At 37.7% G+C, this 16826-nt stretch overlaps 2 protein-coding genes and 1 long non-coding RNA gene across 3 annotated transcripts; all 3 read left to right on the top strand.

Moving 5' to 3' along the window:
- Positions 1 to 2068: 2068 nt before the first annotated feature.
- Positions 2069 to 3182, top strand: LOC147760234 (uncharacterized). The gene is made up of 3 exons (XR_015330866.1): positions 2069 to 2281; positions 2503 to 2753; positions 2930 to 3182. It is a non-coding gene; the product is annotated as an uncharacterized LOC147760234 (long non-coding RNA).
- Positions 3183 to 5538: 2356 nt separating this feature from the next.
- On the top strand, positions 5539 to 8189 carry LOC106163657 (uncharacterized). The gene is made up of 2 exons (XM_086994261.1): positions 5539 to 5704; positions 5830 to 8189. The coding sequence occupies exon 2, from the start codon at positions 5931 to 5933 to the stop codon at positions 7629 to 7631; it is 1701 nt and encodes a 566-aa protein (XP_086850387.1). The 5' UTR covers positions 5539 to 5704; positions 5830 to 5930; the 3' UTR covers positions 7632 to 8189.
- A 9-nt stretch (positions 8190 to 8198) lies between these two features.
- Positions 8199 to 10155, top strand: LOC147760235 (uncharacterized). Its single transcript, XM_086994116.1, has 2 exons — positions 8199 to 9350; positions 9623 to 10155. Exons 1-2 carry the CDS (start codon positions 8246 to 8248, stop codon positions 10153 to 10155), a joined length of 1638 nt encoding a protein of 545 aa, XP_086850242.1. The 5' UTR covers positions 8199 to 8245.
- Positions 10156 to 16826: the final 6671 nt, after the last annotated feature.

Genomic DNA, 16826 nt, shown 5'->3' on the forward strand with positions numbered 1-16826 from the left:
CATTGCTTCCTTCGTACACTCTACCATTGTATTTCAACTCCCCTTGATCATTATACGACAGCACATTAGGTTGGTTAGACATGTATCTCAAAATTACGTTAGCTTTGCGACGCACACGCTGTGGTATTGCATCTAATATCTCATCCATCAGCATATAACGCTTATATATATATATATATATATATATATATATATATATATATATATATATATATATATATATATATATATATATATATATATATATATATATATTTATTTATTTTAGCGCTGTACTTCTGTTAACATTTAGTGATGTAGTAATGTTTACATTATTTACAAATATATATTTATATACATGTATATGATTAGTTAAATTAATTGTTAACTTACCTCTTCGTGTATGTCACTAAGAGTGTATGCAAACTGGTCCATGACCAGCTTGCACAGCATTGGGTCCCTTAATAGTGTGTTTACTGTTTTTATGCTGATGCGTGCATAATTCTGTACACAAAAGTTTATGCAGCACGCCCTAAGGGACGTGCATCCCATCCTATCTGCCATTGACATTAAGTCAATGACATTTTCCGTATTTATACTTGTGTAAATTTGCTCCTCGCACAACTCCTCAAGAGTTGCTGCATTTTCCTCCCAAATAACCTCCATGGTGTGTTTGGAAGGATACTAGAGCATTGTTTGAAACGTGGTATTTATACCCCCTCTTCCCCTAGTCTCAGCCAATCTGTATTATGAACATGATTATGAAATGATTGACAGTTGACAATCTCATACTACCATACCCATGTTGAAGCCAGTCTCCCACCCCTCCACTCCACCAAGCCCACCCATTCCCCTTTCTTTCCGTCATTTCTTAGTTAAACCCGCTACGTCTAATGAGCATTCTCGTGTTCATTGCAGTTGTTGTGACTCTGCAGTACTTTTCCCATGCATCTATTACAGCTGTAGCAATAAAAACAAAAGTCATAGTACTGTAATATGATTTTATAACGGACTACATTCTATATGTATATATACATGTAAAAAAAAAAAGTCTATCTAAAATAGTCAACAGAAAAATAAGAGTCACAATTCAGTTTCTCCTTGAGGTTCCTCTGCATTTCGACGTCTTCGTCTCAAATAAAATCTTCTAACTAAGTGGATGGCATATGCTAGCGCTAAACTACTTATACTGGCAAGCCCCGAGGATAATCCAGCTGAAACAAAAATGAAGCGTAATAACTATGCATTCTACAAAGAAGCTACTGAATCATAAATTCTGTCTTCTAACTGTATTGGCGCTAAATAACTCTGATTACTTAAACTATTCATCGACTCTGGTTCTACACGTAATTGTGTGCGAAAAAATAATTTTATCAGACATCCTATGATTGCAATAACGCTAAATAAAATTGCTGTGGTCAGACTAACTGTAATAAAGTCAGGTGTAGTCCAGTTGCACGTACAGATGGTACTTGCACAGTCAGCCATTTCATCTTTCTCAGTGGGGTTGGAAAGTGGTGATGAAGTAGTCATATCGGTAGCTGCAACTGATATAAATGTCGTCGTATTCCTCGGGTTACAAACAACGTCCATACATCCCCATCTGGAAACATGTTATCCAGGTTCACACCTTTTGCATGGTCAGCATCCTCAAAAATTATCACTCTCATACCTAATAATATAAAACAACGGTACGATATTTACATCAATAGATTGGTTGGATACAACTTAATTTTCCCCCTATGCTCTATATGTTTAGGTAAAATTGAATGTAAATTTCTTAGGAAATTAATTTTGCTCACCCGAATAAACTTCGCCATCTTCAACACCATGACATTTAACTGTGTAAACAGGTAAATTTCGGTTGTTACAGTCTCCACGGGCAATGCTCATCCGAGATATAATCAAAAGTGTAAGAAATAAATTGAGTCTTTCCATGATGAAGTTCTACGTGTTTCTAAGTTTTCGCTTACTATTATCCTTACAACATCTGGTTTTCAACGGTCAATGTTCAAGTTTTATAATTAGCCTGGCTATGCTAGCGCTTTGATCTATGTAGTAATGTGATTTATTAGGAGGGGCCTGGACATTTTAATGGGGAATACCCGCTTTAAGGGTCTGCCGCTAGATGGCGTGGGGGTGAAAGCAGTCCTTCTAAAATCTCGCAGAATCTCGCTCACGGCTTTACACCAGAGTTTAACATGGAGCGTGTGCACGCGTCGCTGACAGTGAACCAACTCAAACGCAATTTACTTGAATGTGGTGCCATAACATCTGGATAAAAATGTGAATTGACTGGAAGGTATGTGTTTTCTTTTCATTTAGTGCTTGAAAAACACGAATGCTAACTATTTTCCTTGAAAAAATCAAAAATTAGTCGAGGTGTGTGTGTCAAATCTGACATGTTATGTACATGTACATGTAGACTACTGTAGGTACGAGTAGGCCTACGCTCATATTTTGTTTTAGTAGCACGAAATATTTTTATACTTAGTAAATGTACTTATTTATTTTCTTTATAAGATTACCCAAAGAAGGCCCATATATCGGGGGCAAAGCCTGAAACTGTCGATTTCAGGACCCCAGGACAGCCAACTTCAAGAGCAGGATAAAATGATTACTTCAGGAATCTTACCTATCACTTCACATCAGCGGCAAAGATTGATGTAGCCACCAGTAATGCCTACCCTAAAGCTGACTTACAGGCGGCTGTGATGGACAACAACTATTGCCAAGTGCCATGAAAAGAATAAAGCATGGATAGAGGGAATGATGTAAGTGAAAACAGAGGTCTACTATTTAAGAATCAGGCCCAAATATGAGAAAGAATTATCAAACTAGGTGATAGGTGACATCATAGAATTATAATATTGTATCTAAACTAATCTAAATTGTATCTATTTAATGCTGTAACCATCTACCATGCTTTAATGGGATATGAATATTTCAGGTTGAGGAACAAACAGCGAAGGACACGGAGTAAGCAAGTTATAACAAGGAAAGAGCGCAATCTGACACAAGGAGAGACAATGGCGGATCACTGCCTCAAGATTTGGAGAGATAATTGCAGCTACAGAGAAGAAGTATATAAACAAACTGTATGAATCATTGTTGTGTCCAAAACCATTGCAGACACATGACAGTTGGACCCGGACCTGATTTCCCCTTTTGGAATGTGTATCTCGTGCACAAATCCGGGCCTAAAAAAACCTGCAAATACTTTACTCAGTTAGAAGGCCAGATGTTCATTACGAATCGCCCATTCTGCTATTTTTGTTGTGTTTACATTCAAAGATCTGTTTGTGGGGTTGATTCATTCTGACACTGGATATTTTTCTACATGTATTTTGCCGAGGATAACTTTTTTTAATGAAAAACACTATAGGAAGTACGTGTCAGCTAGTTTATAGAAAGTACCCCTGTATGAGATGGTTTTATCTGCAATCACAATTTTGAAGTGCCATTTAAAAAAAATGTTTTAACTAAAATGAAATAATTTGGTGGTGCTATATTCTTTACAAAAAGTACTTATGTGTTTATGCTGTTTTTAATAATATTTAACTGTAATGAGAAAAAACTATGATGCTATTTTGTAAAGTATTTTTAGTGGGATGAAATAATTTGATAGTTGTATTTACAGCAAATAATTTGGTTTTTCTGCTTTTAAAAGAATTTTCAAAGTGCTGACATAATGTGGTGGTTCTATTCAAGTAAAATAATTCATAAGTACTATTTTGTAAAAAGGAACAAAAAAACTGTTCATTTGTAAAATGTTTGCTTTCTTTAATTTTTATTTCTTAAACTGTTACAAAAAGTTTTCCATACCTACAGTAATCCATTGGCTGAGAAATTGCAGCTATATAATCAGGAAAGTTATAGCACAAATAAATTATCTAAGTATTACATGGTTTCATGGTTTTTACTATGGACTGAATAATTATTTTGTTTAAATAAAACATTTGGTTTTGCTGCTTTTTAATGAATTTTCAGAGCGATGAAATAATATGGTGTTTCTACTCAAGTAAAACAATTCAGAAGTGCTATTTTGTAAAAAAAAAAAAAAAAGAATAAAAACTGTTTATTTATAAAATGTTTTCTTTCTTTAAATTTTATTTCTTAAACTGTTACAAAAAGATTTCCAAACATGCATTATTCCATTGGCTGAGAAATTGCATCTATACATGTACAAATAAATTATCTAACTATACCTAGTTTTATGATTCTTACGATGTACTGAATAATTTTTTTAAATAAAAATAATTATTTAATTAACATTACCGGTCATGCTCAATACATCAATAAAAAAGGATATTACTTAATAACACAACCTTATGCGGGTAGAAGGCTACCGGCACTTATGTATATTTACTGACAACTCTTCTGAAATTACGGACATAAGAAGAAAACGCACTTTGATAAATCGTACTTTCTAGGGGCACTTTCTTGCTATGGAGCTCTCTTTCCAAAACTTTATAAGTTTTTCCAAGATCAATTAACCTTTCTACGTGTATTCTTTTTGAGGCAACTCGTCTATCTTTAGGGGCCTAATTACTGTGCCTGGGTCAAGTTGTAACTGTCCTTTTAACATGGAAGGTGTGTTGACATGGGCAACCCTTCACTTCAAACGAAGCCCTGAATCCTCAGGAAAATTATGCCCACCTTGCCGACTTTGACATTCAGTTACACAACAATACTGAGGCATGTTTATTAAGGCCAGTGCCACAGTCCAACGTATATGATATCCAACATGGCGACTGTGGAAGGACTGAATTCACACTAGCGACACCTGGCGCCAAGCGGGCTGGTATACCTCATTGAGACAGTGGTTAGGGAACACTGTTTCTATCTATCCATACATGTGAAGTGATAAAAATTGCAGTAAAATTGATAACCGCTTTTCATTTTCAAGCTAAAGTTCGTAAGTTCGGGGGAGGGTACTTAGTGACACGGTACATTCAGTTCTCATGCATCGTACACAAAGAGGCAATCGCCATTAATTAATGTGTGCTGTTTCGTCTCTATGGGCCTTTCAATAGCGTGTGATTGTGCTTGTGCACATTCTTTTGTGAAGAGATTACGTTGAGAGCGACATTGAAAGTACTAAAGAGACTGGTGTTGTTTCTGTACACGGGGGGTACAATAGAAGACCACAGCACGTTCATTATTAACAACGTTTTCCCCCTAAGACGATATTATTGATAGTATTCGATTTGTACGGCAGGTACATTATTAACAACATTTCCCACGAAGACGATATTATTGATAGTATTTGATTTGTGTTATGTACTACTACATTTTATTGAGTGCAACGCTGTGTGACTATGTAATGAAATTTAAACGCGTATCAATCGATACAATAGAACAACTGTAGTCACACCCATGCGTGCTGTTGTAAGGGATTACATCAAGAGAGTGGCATTGAAATTATAAGAGGCTGCATGGTGTTGATTCTGTGAACAGGGAGGACAATATAAGGCCAGGACATATGAATAATCAACAGCATTTTCTCACGGTTATCACCCTACATTTTTCCGCGAACAACACAATGGTATACGTAATTTTATGTGACGTGGGATATTTTTATTGGTTAAAAGTTTTATTTCATTATTCTTAATATTAAACATCGTGGCTTCGGCGTCATTTGAGCATTAACGTCTGTGGAGGCATGTCGCGGCAATACATTGTAGAAGGTCCCATGGAGTGCCAGTGTAGGAGCACACAAAATGTAAGTTACTGAACATTCAGTCAATTTAATTCACGTTAAAATTTTTGTATAGTATCGTTAATATTGTGTCTAAAATGTTTAGCTGTCTGAAACGGGGGACTGATTTGATTTTTTGATCTTTATAGATATCACGCACAGTGGCTATTGCTTGAGCTTGAGATTTCCTTACCCTCACCCCTTACATTACCCCTCCTTTTATTACATGTGCCTTTAACACTATTTTATCATGGGTGACACAGAGTCTGAGGGATCGGTTTCTAATTTGTGGGAAGACATGAGTAATGAGGATGATTTATTGAATGCGGAGCATGAGAGTGGTGATGAGTTATGGGCTGATTCAAATGTAACAGACGATCAGCTGGTAAATCATGTAGATCAGTTCGAAGGTGAACTCGGGATGGGGGTAGATTATAGAAGGTTTTATAATCTGCGACGGGTCAATGAACGGCGCATGAAAAAATTTTCAACTGTAAACACGGACTATCAGCTCACATTCTCCCATTTAGAAAATAGAAGTTTAAATTCTATGATCCCGTTCCTACGTGAGCTTTTCCAAAACATATTTGACGACTTAGTGCAGAACATGCTTCCTCATGATTTGGTCAGAATTGTCTTGCAATCTGACACGTTAGAGTATCCCATATCAATAGCGTTCACGAGGGTATCTGAATTTACAGTGGATCTCTTTTTGGACGAATTAATAAGAGTATTACAGTCTCACGAGGAGTTTAGACTTGACGCATCTATTATTTTAACTGTGTGTCATGTCAGTATGCCACGCCCTGGTGGAGCAAGATTAAAAAGAGGGTCTATGGGTATGCAGAGCTTTCTCCACGCAAAGCGTTCAGTCATTCAAATACGTAACGGGGCGGGAGATCAGTTGTGTTTAGCGCGTGCATTGGTTGTAGCTATGGCCAAAGCAGATAATGACCCCGAATATGCAACAATCGTTGATAACCGTTGTCGTGAACAATTAGAAAGAGCCCAAGACTTGCATACAAGAGCTGGAAAACCGTTAGGTCCTTGTGGTGTCCCTGAAATTAAACAGTTTCAGTCATATTTGAGTAATTATCAAATATCTGTGTTTTCTGGAGATCACTTTATGAGTTTAATTCATAAAGGACCTTCAGCTTTGAAGGAGCTGTTTTTATTTTATCATAAGGGGCATTATGATGTCATAACTTCGATAACAGGTTTCATGGGTAGGGCGTACTATTGTACGGAATGCAATATAGGTTTTGATCACATGGGTGACCATTCGTGCGAAAAATATTGCGAGAGGTGTAAAAAGGATTCGTCATGCAAGTTTGAAACATGGCGTCATTGCGGTCAGTGTAGCAGAAATTTCCTCTCTGACAGCTGTTTTAGAAATCATACACTTGTACCCGAACAAGGTAAATGGTCAACCTGCCGACGATTTACTCTTTGTAAAAAGTGCACTAAATTTGTCGATCATAAAAGGGAGGAAAAACATGTGTGTTACACTTACAAGTGCAAGTCATGTAATAAGTACGTCAAAGACGGTCACTTATGTTACATGCAAATTGATAGAGATGACCGTGGTGAGGATGGTGACGATTTACTTATGTATATCGATGAGAATCCTGATGCCAATTTCATTGGTAAGTTTAAACCTGGTTCAAAACGCCCTTTCATATTTTTTGATTTTGAAGCGCAGCCATCGCATGTTCATACCCCTAATCTAGTGGTTGCTCACAGGGTATGTCATCACTGTCTAAATTTAGACGTAACCCCCACTAGTACATGTGAGCTATGTGGCAAAAATGAACATGTGTTTAAGGGGCCGTCGTGTGTTGATGAATTTTGCAAATGGGTATTTGAAGATCAGAGTTTTGAACATGCACAAGGTAAAAGGAAAAGGAAAGGAAAAAACAAAGGAGGTCGCAGTAAACGAATGAATCCTTGAGCATCGTTATGTTTTGATGGTGCTGAGTATGAATGTGAGAATAACGAGGAGGATATGATCATACATAATGGGGCTATATTGTTGGCACACAACATGTCTGGTTATGATGGTTTTTTCCTCTTAAAATGGCTCAAAGACCAATGTATCGTTCCTGAGGTGATATTACGGGGCGCCAAGGTGCTTTCTATTAAGGTGGGCGATATAACCGTTATTGATTCTTACAGCTTCCTCCCCATGGCACTCAACAAACTTCCCGCTGCATTTGGTCTAGATGAATCCCTGTCAAAGGGCTACTTCCCCCACTTCTTTAATACCCCTGAAAACCAAGACTATAGGGGTAAAATGCCCGCCACTAATTTCTATGGCTCTGATTCAATGTCTACCGGTGCGAGAGAAAAATTTTTGGCATGGTACAATGATCAGGTTAGTCAAAACTATATATTTGATTTCCAAAAGGAAATACTCATATACTGCCGCATGGACGTCACCATTCTTCGGCAAGCATGTCTCCGATTCAGGAAATTGATGCTTGATATAACAGTTGCGAATGGTGTGGAAATTGATCTATCACTATAGCCAGCGCATGCAATGTTGTGTTCAGATCTTTATTTCTTATGCAAAACACGATCGGCATTATTCCAGCACAGGGGTATAAGCCGAAAAACAAAACGTCCGTGAAAGCAGCTAAATGGTTGCGGTATAGGGCGGAGCGTGACAATGTCTTTATACAGCATGCTCATAATCAGGGAGAAAAGAAAATAGGAAAGTTTGTCGTTGATGGTTGGGCGTCAACAACTAACACTGTCTACGAGTATCAGGGGTGTTTTTGGCATGGGTGTCCAAAATGTTACAACAGTTACAATATCAACAATGTCAGTTTGATGACAATGGGTGAGTTGTTAGAAAGGACGGTGGATAAGAAGCATGCGCTTCAATCTTTAGGTTTCAACTACATAGAGGTATGGGAGTGTGAGTTTGACAGGGTCATACGGGAGGATGCTGGCGTGAAAGAAATAGTGGATAGCGTGAACGTTGTCGATTGTATTGACCCTCGTGAAGCCTTTTACGGGGGCAGGACGAACGCAGTAAAGCTTTTTTGTCAGGCAGATCAGGGACAGAAAATACGTTACATTGACGTGTGTAGTCTATATCCCTATGTCAACAAATACAAACCATACCCGCTCTGCCATCCCACCATCATAACCGAAAACTTTGGTCCTCTTAGCGAGTATGAAGGTTTAGTCAAATGTACTATTCTTCCTCCTCACGGCCTTTATCATCCTGTCCTTCCCTATAGATCACAAGGGAAACTAACATTTCCTCTTTGTCGCACATGCGCTGACACACTGCAGCAGTCACGGTGTGAGCATAATGACGAAGAGCGTTGTATGACAGGTACATGGGTTACGGTCGAGTTAAAAAAGGCCGTTTCCAAGGGCTATGTGATTAAACAAATGCACGAGGTCTGGCATTATGATCATGTTAGCGAATACAACCCAATCACAAAAACGGGGGGTCTTTTCTCTGACTATATCAATACATTTCTCAAGCTCAAACAAGAGGCCAGCGGCTATCCACCAGAGTGCACGACACCACAGCTCAAAAGAGACTACATTGCTTCCTACTTCACCAAAGAGGGCATTCGACTAGACCCTAACCAAATTAAGAAGAACCCAGGTCTGAGGGCTTTGTCTAAACTGATACTTAACAGCTTTTGGGGTACGTATAAACAGAGGTAGCATTCATTTATTACAAACACTATGTCTGAGGTTCACGCATAATTCCAATATTTGTATTTGTCATTCACCGTAAATAATGGTAATAACATCGTACGTACATTTGCATATTACATCTGTCCTTGATGCGTTATTATGTTTACACCTTGTTTATTCACATCATACAATATTACAGTACTTCTCATCCGTGCATTTTCACTATCCTTACTACCATAATTATGTTATTTTATTTTATTTTTATGTTTGTTATTTCAGGCAAATTCGGTCAACGAATGACCATGACACAGTCCGAATACGTCACCGAGGTGGACGAGTACTTTGCGCTGCTGTTGAACAAATCCGTCGATGTCACCAACGTGATGTTTTTAACCGATGACATGGTGGAGGTACACTACAAACACCAATCTGAGTTTAATGAATGCTCCGATAAGACCAACGTCGTCATAGCCGCGTACACCACCGCCCACGCTCGTATGGTTCTTTACAGCGCCATAGAGGTCCTGGATCGAAACGTTCTTTACTTTGACACGGACTCAATCATCTTCCTGGACGATGGCAGTGCACAAACCAACGCCTACCTAAATACCATCATGGGCAGCTACCTCGGCGACTTCACCGATGAGCTAGATGAGGGGGACCACATCACCACCTTCGTGTCGGGCGGGCCAAAAAACTACGCATACGTTACCGCAAAGGGAAAGACAATTTGTAAAGTGAGGGGTATCTCACTGTGTTATGAAACCTCACAAATAGTGAACTATGAGAAAAATTGTTTGTTTATTATGTAAACATCCCCATTGTCCGGTATAGGTTTTCCATTGTTCAAATGATGTAACATAACAAAAGAAAAAAAATGAAATTCTTTTCTCCCGTATAGTACGGATGTTACTACTTATGGGAAGCCCGTCTATACGTGTTACCCAGTCTGTTCACTGCCGTCTCTGTTACTATGACTTAATCAATATCAATATCAATATGGCCGGGGAAAAACAGTAAATTCATATCATATGTTTAATGACTATAAAAATTGCATGAACGAATTGGAATGAACTTTTATTAAATAAATTCAAAGCCTTTAAATAGGAGTGACATTCAGTTAAGCCAAGGTCACAACCGGACGCATGAATTTTAGGATCGTACGTCCCCTGCGAATTTTGCGTGCAGTAGAAGCCGTGGAGGTCTTAGAGGTAGACGAAAATCTGCCTTGTGAGTTTCAGGGGCTAAATGAGATGTCCTTCCAAGCAGGAACGCTAATTGCAAGGTGCAGGGGCTGTGGAAATTGTACTCATTTCTTGAGTTTGTCTTTCTACCTGCGTACGTGGCTCGCGCTCACCACCATTGTAGAGAAATCAACGCACAGTGAAAGTAGTTCCATTTTGCTTCACACTTGCCTCACACACTTGTGATGACGTACTAACCGCGTATGTCAGTTTTGCGTACTGTTCTCCCCTTCTTTCTACTTCTATCTCCCCTTTTTCTGCTTTCTACATGTAAGTTGGTTTTCTGCATTTTGGAGGCATATTAGAAGCTGAATTAAGCAAAATCCGAATTTTTTGAAAAATGTTGCACAGGTTGTACGATCTGCATTCATTTTTGAGACACGAGCGTGCGTCGGGAGTACACCTTTTATTCTACTGGCGTAGGGGTGAAGCACGTGCGACGCACTTCCGCGGTGCTTTCGACTTTGGTCGTTAATTGTGAGGGCGTGTCTCGTACTCAACACGCAAAAGGCACTTGCTCCTTCATTGCTTGCGACGTGCGTCTTGGACCACTCACCTCTCACTTGCAAACTCTTTGCGAGTGAAGCAAGGTACGTTTGCAGCCTCGCTGTTCGCAGATTATTCGTAGGTTCGTAGGATCTTTTCGACATGTCAAACATCCTCCGTACGTGCATACGGGCTGACTGCGAACTCCAAATTTCACAAGAGAGACTTGCGTTGCACGTGAGATTCTGCGCAAAATAAGAGCCCGTAAGAGCCCGTACGGCAAGTTGTGACCGAGACTTTATACCAGCTGAAATGCAAATAAACTGAAAACATCAACGGCACGTGATGTTCTTATTGGTTAATTGATTTCGCCATCAGACAATAATTTCTATGACGTTGATTACAGCTAGAATCTGAATTGTGATAACTGTCCAAATATGACAACATACTAAATATATATTTAATTTATTTTAGATTCAGGATCTCTGGATACGTGCTTTATTGTTTCGTGGATGATTATTAAATAACTAATTGACCAAAATCATGTTATCAACGGAGATTTATAGAATTACACAAGTGGTGAGAGAAAGAAGGTACCTACGAATGGCACTGATCTAGGGCAACGAGCATGGGAACCTCTGATTTAGTAGGAAAATAAGCGCAGTCGTAAACAAATGTATTTGTAAAGTAGGTATTTTATTAAGTTTTTAGACAAAAAACAATCACACAAACAAAATGGCGCTTTTTCATCTATAAAGAAATAAACCATATACCATCATCATTACGTATTTAATCGTGCGCTGTTTCCTTAAACTACCCCCATCTATCACGTTCATGAAGCTGATTGGATGCATTTTACCTTTGCACCATCCACGAGTAACAGTCTTTTTAAATCATTCACTTATTCCAGGCGGCACAGAACGCATAGAACGTTTATGAAAAGGCGACAGTTTTGCTCAGAATATGACTAAAATGTTTTTTCCACGTGTGTTTTGCTTGATGTTGGTTGTTACTTATATACTTGGGAGCCACTCTTCTGGAGCTCAGAATCGTCTGAAGGTAAGGCTCACACAAATACTGAACCAGAGTATTAGGTTGACATAATAAAGCACCCACCCAACTGACTGGTGTATTCAAAACATGTCGAGACCAAATAATGATAACCACCTACATGGTGGATGAGAATGAGGTCGATACGGTTTATTGTTGCTCTTTTTTTGAATTGACAGGCATCACAGTAAGTGCATAATGAAGCATTCTAGTTAGTGTATAGTATAGTGTATAGTATTAAATATACGCATCAAGGTATTTAATATAATGTGAGTCACGTTTTAAATGTCTGTTTTGCATCTTGGTTGAGAAGGCGTTTAAGTTTGGGCCATTGTTGTCGTGATAGATTTATTCATAATTGAATAAATATTTAATATTTTTTAACAAAATGTTGAACAGCTCAACACCTTTGTCCCGATTTCACGTTCTCTCAAGAATTGCAAGAATTGACAGACAATCAATAAGAATCAGTGAGAAACTTAAAAGTATAAGCCCGATTTAAGTAAAAACCCTGCGATTTATCAATATCTGGCGGTTCGTGGAATTCGTAACCGGTGTTGAAAAAGGGTATGAAACGTGTACCTTTAACAGACTCTAACAGAATAAGCTATGGTTTATTGCTATCGTTCCAGTTGTTTGACATTTGAAAATTATTTTTTTGCATATCAAATTGTTAATAGTAGCCAATAACTTTCAGGGTCTGCCGGCTGAATGGTGTGCCAAAATGGAACGCGTTTTCGCCATACTGGATGCTGACAATGACGGAATTGTGAACCGCCACGAGTATGTTGATATTCCCGTTGAAAGAGCCAAAGTATATTTTCTGGCAGACAAAATCAATGATTTTAACGATACTGTTACCAGACTCTGGTCTACATTTTGGTCTGTTCCAGAGGATGAATACGAAAGTGTTTTCGACCTGGATGACTTCATTTCGATACACATGCGCATCGATCTTTTAAATCCCGCTTTCGCGGCAAATTCGTTAAAAACTGTGGCCAGAAAAACATTTGATATAGTAGATTATGATGACAATGGAAAGCTTAGTATTGATGAACACAGAGACTACCTTGCAGTATACAACGTTCATCAGGGCATCAATTCATCGTTTGGCTTTACTGATGAAAACCATAATAACCTCATTGAAAAGGAGGAGTTTGCCAAAGCAGTCGTTGATTATTTCCTCAACAAAAATAAGAAATCTCCATTTTTCGGTCCGTAAAATGTAGGGAAACCCATAAATGACAATATATGCCACTAATTTTGGGTTAAAGGCTCTATTTTTTTCTATGCCTTAGGCATGGTTACTGTGCATTCTCTCCACCTACGTTAAAATTTAAGATTGAATGGGACAACCTTTTTGACCAAGAATGTTTATGCATGGAATTATAACAGACATCATGATTCTTATTCCATTATTGGTCCATGAAATGTGTTCAAATGTGTATTTTAACAAGAATAAACCAGCATCAAGATGTTGCAATACCCGCTTGTCAGTTGTATAACATGATGCTGTCTGGTGCTATCAATGTTAGTACATTGTTATCAGTCTATGGGAAGCCCGCCTGCACGTGTTACGTGGCGGCTAAGAAAAACACAGTAAATTTATATCAAATGTTAAATGGCTATCAAAAATAACATAAGCGGATTTGAATGAATTGTTTTATTTAATAAATACTAAAATGTTTAAGTGGAAGCCACATTTAGTTAAATACCCGCTGAAATGCAAATAAACTGAAAACATCAACGTCACGTGATGTTCTTATTGGATAATTGATTTCGCCATCAAACAGTAATTTCAATGAGGTTGATTACAGCTAGACTCTGAACTTGTCCAAATATGACAACATACTAAAATATTTTGATTTATTTTTAATTTAGCATGTGTGGATACGTGCTTAAATTATTACATAAATGATTTTGTATAGTTAATTGACCCAAAGCTTAGAGTGAAATTAGCATGTGAACCCCTGTATTAGTAAGAAAAACAAGCGTCGTCGTTAATATATGTACTTGTAAAATTGGTATATTGTTTAAGTTTGAAAAAAAAATGCACAACCGAAAGGGTTCATTTCATCTATGAAGGAATCAATCAATTACATTAATCATTATGTATTTCAGCTGGCGCTGTTTCCTTAAACTCCCTCTTCCATCACGTTGACAAATCTGATTGGATGCATTTTACCTTTGCACCTTCCACGAATAACAGTCTTTTTAAATCATTCTCTTATTCGAGGCGGCACAGAACGCATAGAACCCTGATCTAAAAGCGACGATCTTGCTCAGTATATGACTAAAATGTCTTTCCCACGTGTGTTTTGGTTGCTAATGGTGGTTGCTTATGTACTTGGGAGACTCTGTTCTGGAGCTCAGAATCGTCTGAAGGTAAGGCTCACGTTCCGTTTGTTTTATGCCTTGCTCCCACATATAGCTGAACCTAAGTACTGAGTTAACACAATAAAGCACTGAGTTAACACAATAAAGCACCCGCTCAGTTAGTGTATAGTATAGTGTATAGTATTGAATATACACATGAATGTATTTAATATGATGTGAGTCACGTTTAAAATGTCTGTTTTGCATCTTGGTTGAGAGGGATTTTAAGTTTAGGTCATTGCTGTCGTGATAGAATTATTTATAACTGAATGAATATAAACTATTTTAAACAACATTTTGAACTGATTGACATAAGAATCAGTGAGGAACTTAAAATAATTATCCCGATCAAAGTAAAAACCCTGCCATTTATTAATATCTGGCAGTTCGTGGAATTCGTAGCCGGTGTTGAAAAGGGGTATGAAACGTATTCCTTAAACGGACTCTGACAGAATAAGCTATGATTTATTGCTATCGTTCCAGTTGTTTTACATTTGAATATTAGTTTTTTGCAGATCAAATTGTTGATAGTAGCCAATTACTTTCAGGGCCTGCCGGCTGAATGGCGTGCTAAAATGGAACGCTTTTTTGCATTATTGGATGCTGACAATGACGGCATTGTGAACCGCCATGAGTATGTTGATATTCCCGTTGAAAGAGCCAAAGTATATTTTCGGGCAGACAAAATCAATGATTTCAACGATACTGTTTCAAGACTCTGGTCAACCTTTTGGTCTGTTCCAGAGGATGAATACGAAAGTGTTTTCGACCTGGATGACTTCATTTCGATACACGTGCGCATCGATCTTTTAAAGCCCGCTTTCGCAGCAAAATCGTTAAATACTACGTCCAGAAAGATATTTGATATAGCAGATTATGATGACAATGGAAAGCGTAGTATTGATGAACACAGGGACTACCTTGCAGTATACAACGTTCATCAGGGCATCAATTCATCGTTTGGTTTTACTGATGAAAACCATAATAACTGCATTGAAAAGGAGGAGTTTGCCAAAGCAATCGTTGATTATTTCCTCAACAAAAATAAGGAATCTCCATTTTTCGGCCCGTGAAATGCAGGGAAACCCATGAATAATAATATGTGTCATTAGTGCACGCATGATTTTCGGGTTGAAGGCTCTATTTTTTTTTCTGTGACTTAGGTATGGTTACTATGCATTCATATATATATATATATATATATATATATATATATATATATATATATATATATATATATATATATATATATATACCTAGCGTAAAAATTTAGAGTGACTTTTGACCAAGAATGTATTATGCATAGGATTGTAAACAGACATCCTGATTCTTATTCCAATAATATGTCCCTGTAAAGTGTTCAAATGTGTATTTTAACAAGAGTAAACCAGCATCAATATGTTGCAATACCCGCTTGTCAGCTGTATAACATGATGCTAACTGGTGCTATCAATGATAGCACATTGTTATCAGTCTATGGGAAGCCCGCCTGCACGTGTCACCACGTCTGTTAACTGCCGTCTCTGTAACTATGACTTAATCAATATCAATATGTCGGGAATTAAAGAAGAAACAGTAAAGGTACATTAAATGTTTAATGACTATCAAAAATTACATGTGCAGATTTGAATGAAATTTTGTTTAATAAATTCGAAAACTTTTAAGTAGAAGTAACGTGATGTACTTATTGCTTTGTTGATTTCGCCATCAAACAATGATTTCTATGACGTTGCTTACAGCTAGAATCTGAACTTTGAAAACTATCCAAATATGAGAACTTACTAAATTTATTTTACTCTTTTAGATTCAGGATACGTGCTTAAATTATTGCCAAAATGATAAATGTATAGCTAAAAAACATGTTATCAAAAGAGATTTATACAATTACATCAATGGTGCGAGAAAGAATGCACTCACGATTGGAATTGACCGAGGGAAACGAGCATGGGAACCCATGTAATAGTACGAAAATTAGCGCCGTCGTAAATATATGCAAATATGGTATATAATTAAAGTTTGAAGTAAAGAAAACACTCATTTCACAACTGAAAGGGTGTGTTTTCATGTATGAAGAAATACATATAAATTTCCATTTATCATTATGTGTTTAAGGTGACGCAATTTTCTTAAACTGCTTCCTTCCATCACGTGCTCAAAGGTGATTGGATGCAGTATACCTTAGCGTCATCCACGAGTTACAGCCTATTTAAGCCAATTACTTAGTCGAGACGACACATAACTCACAGACAGCCGTTCTAAATGCGATTGGCCTGTTCAGTCTATTAGTAAAATGTTTCTTCCACGTGTGTTTGGGTTGCTGTTGGTGG

Source organism: Lingula anatina, chromosome 8, assembly GCF_051362555.1.
Source record: "Lingula anatina isolate TDL-2025a chromosome 8, LinAna3.0, whole genome shotgun sequence".
In the NCBI taxonomy this organism is placed as follows: Eukaryota; Metazoa; Brachiopoda; class Lingulata; order Lingulida; family Lingulidae; genus Lingula; species Lingula anatina.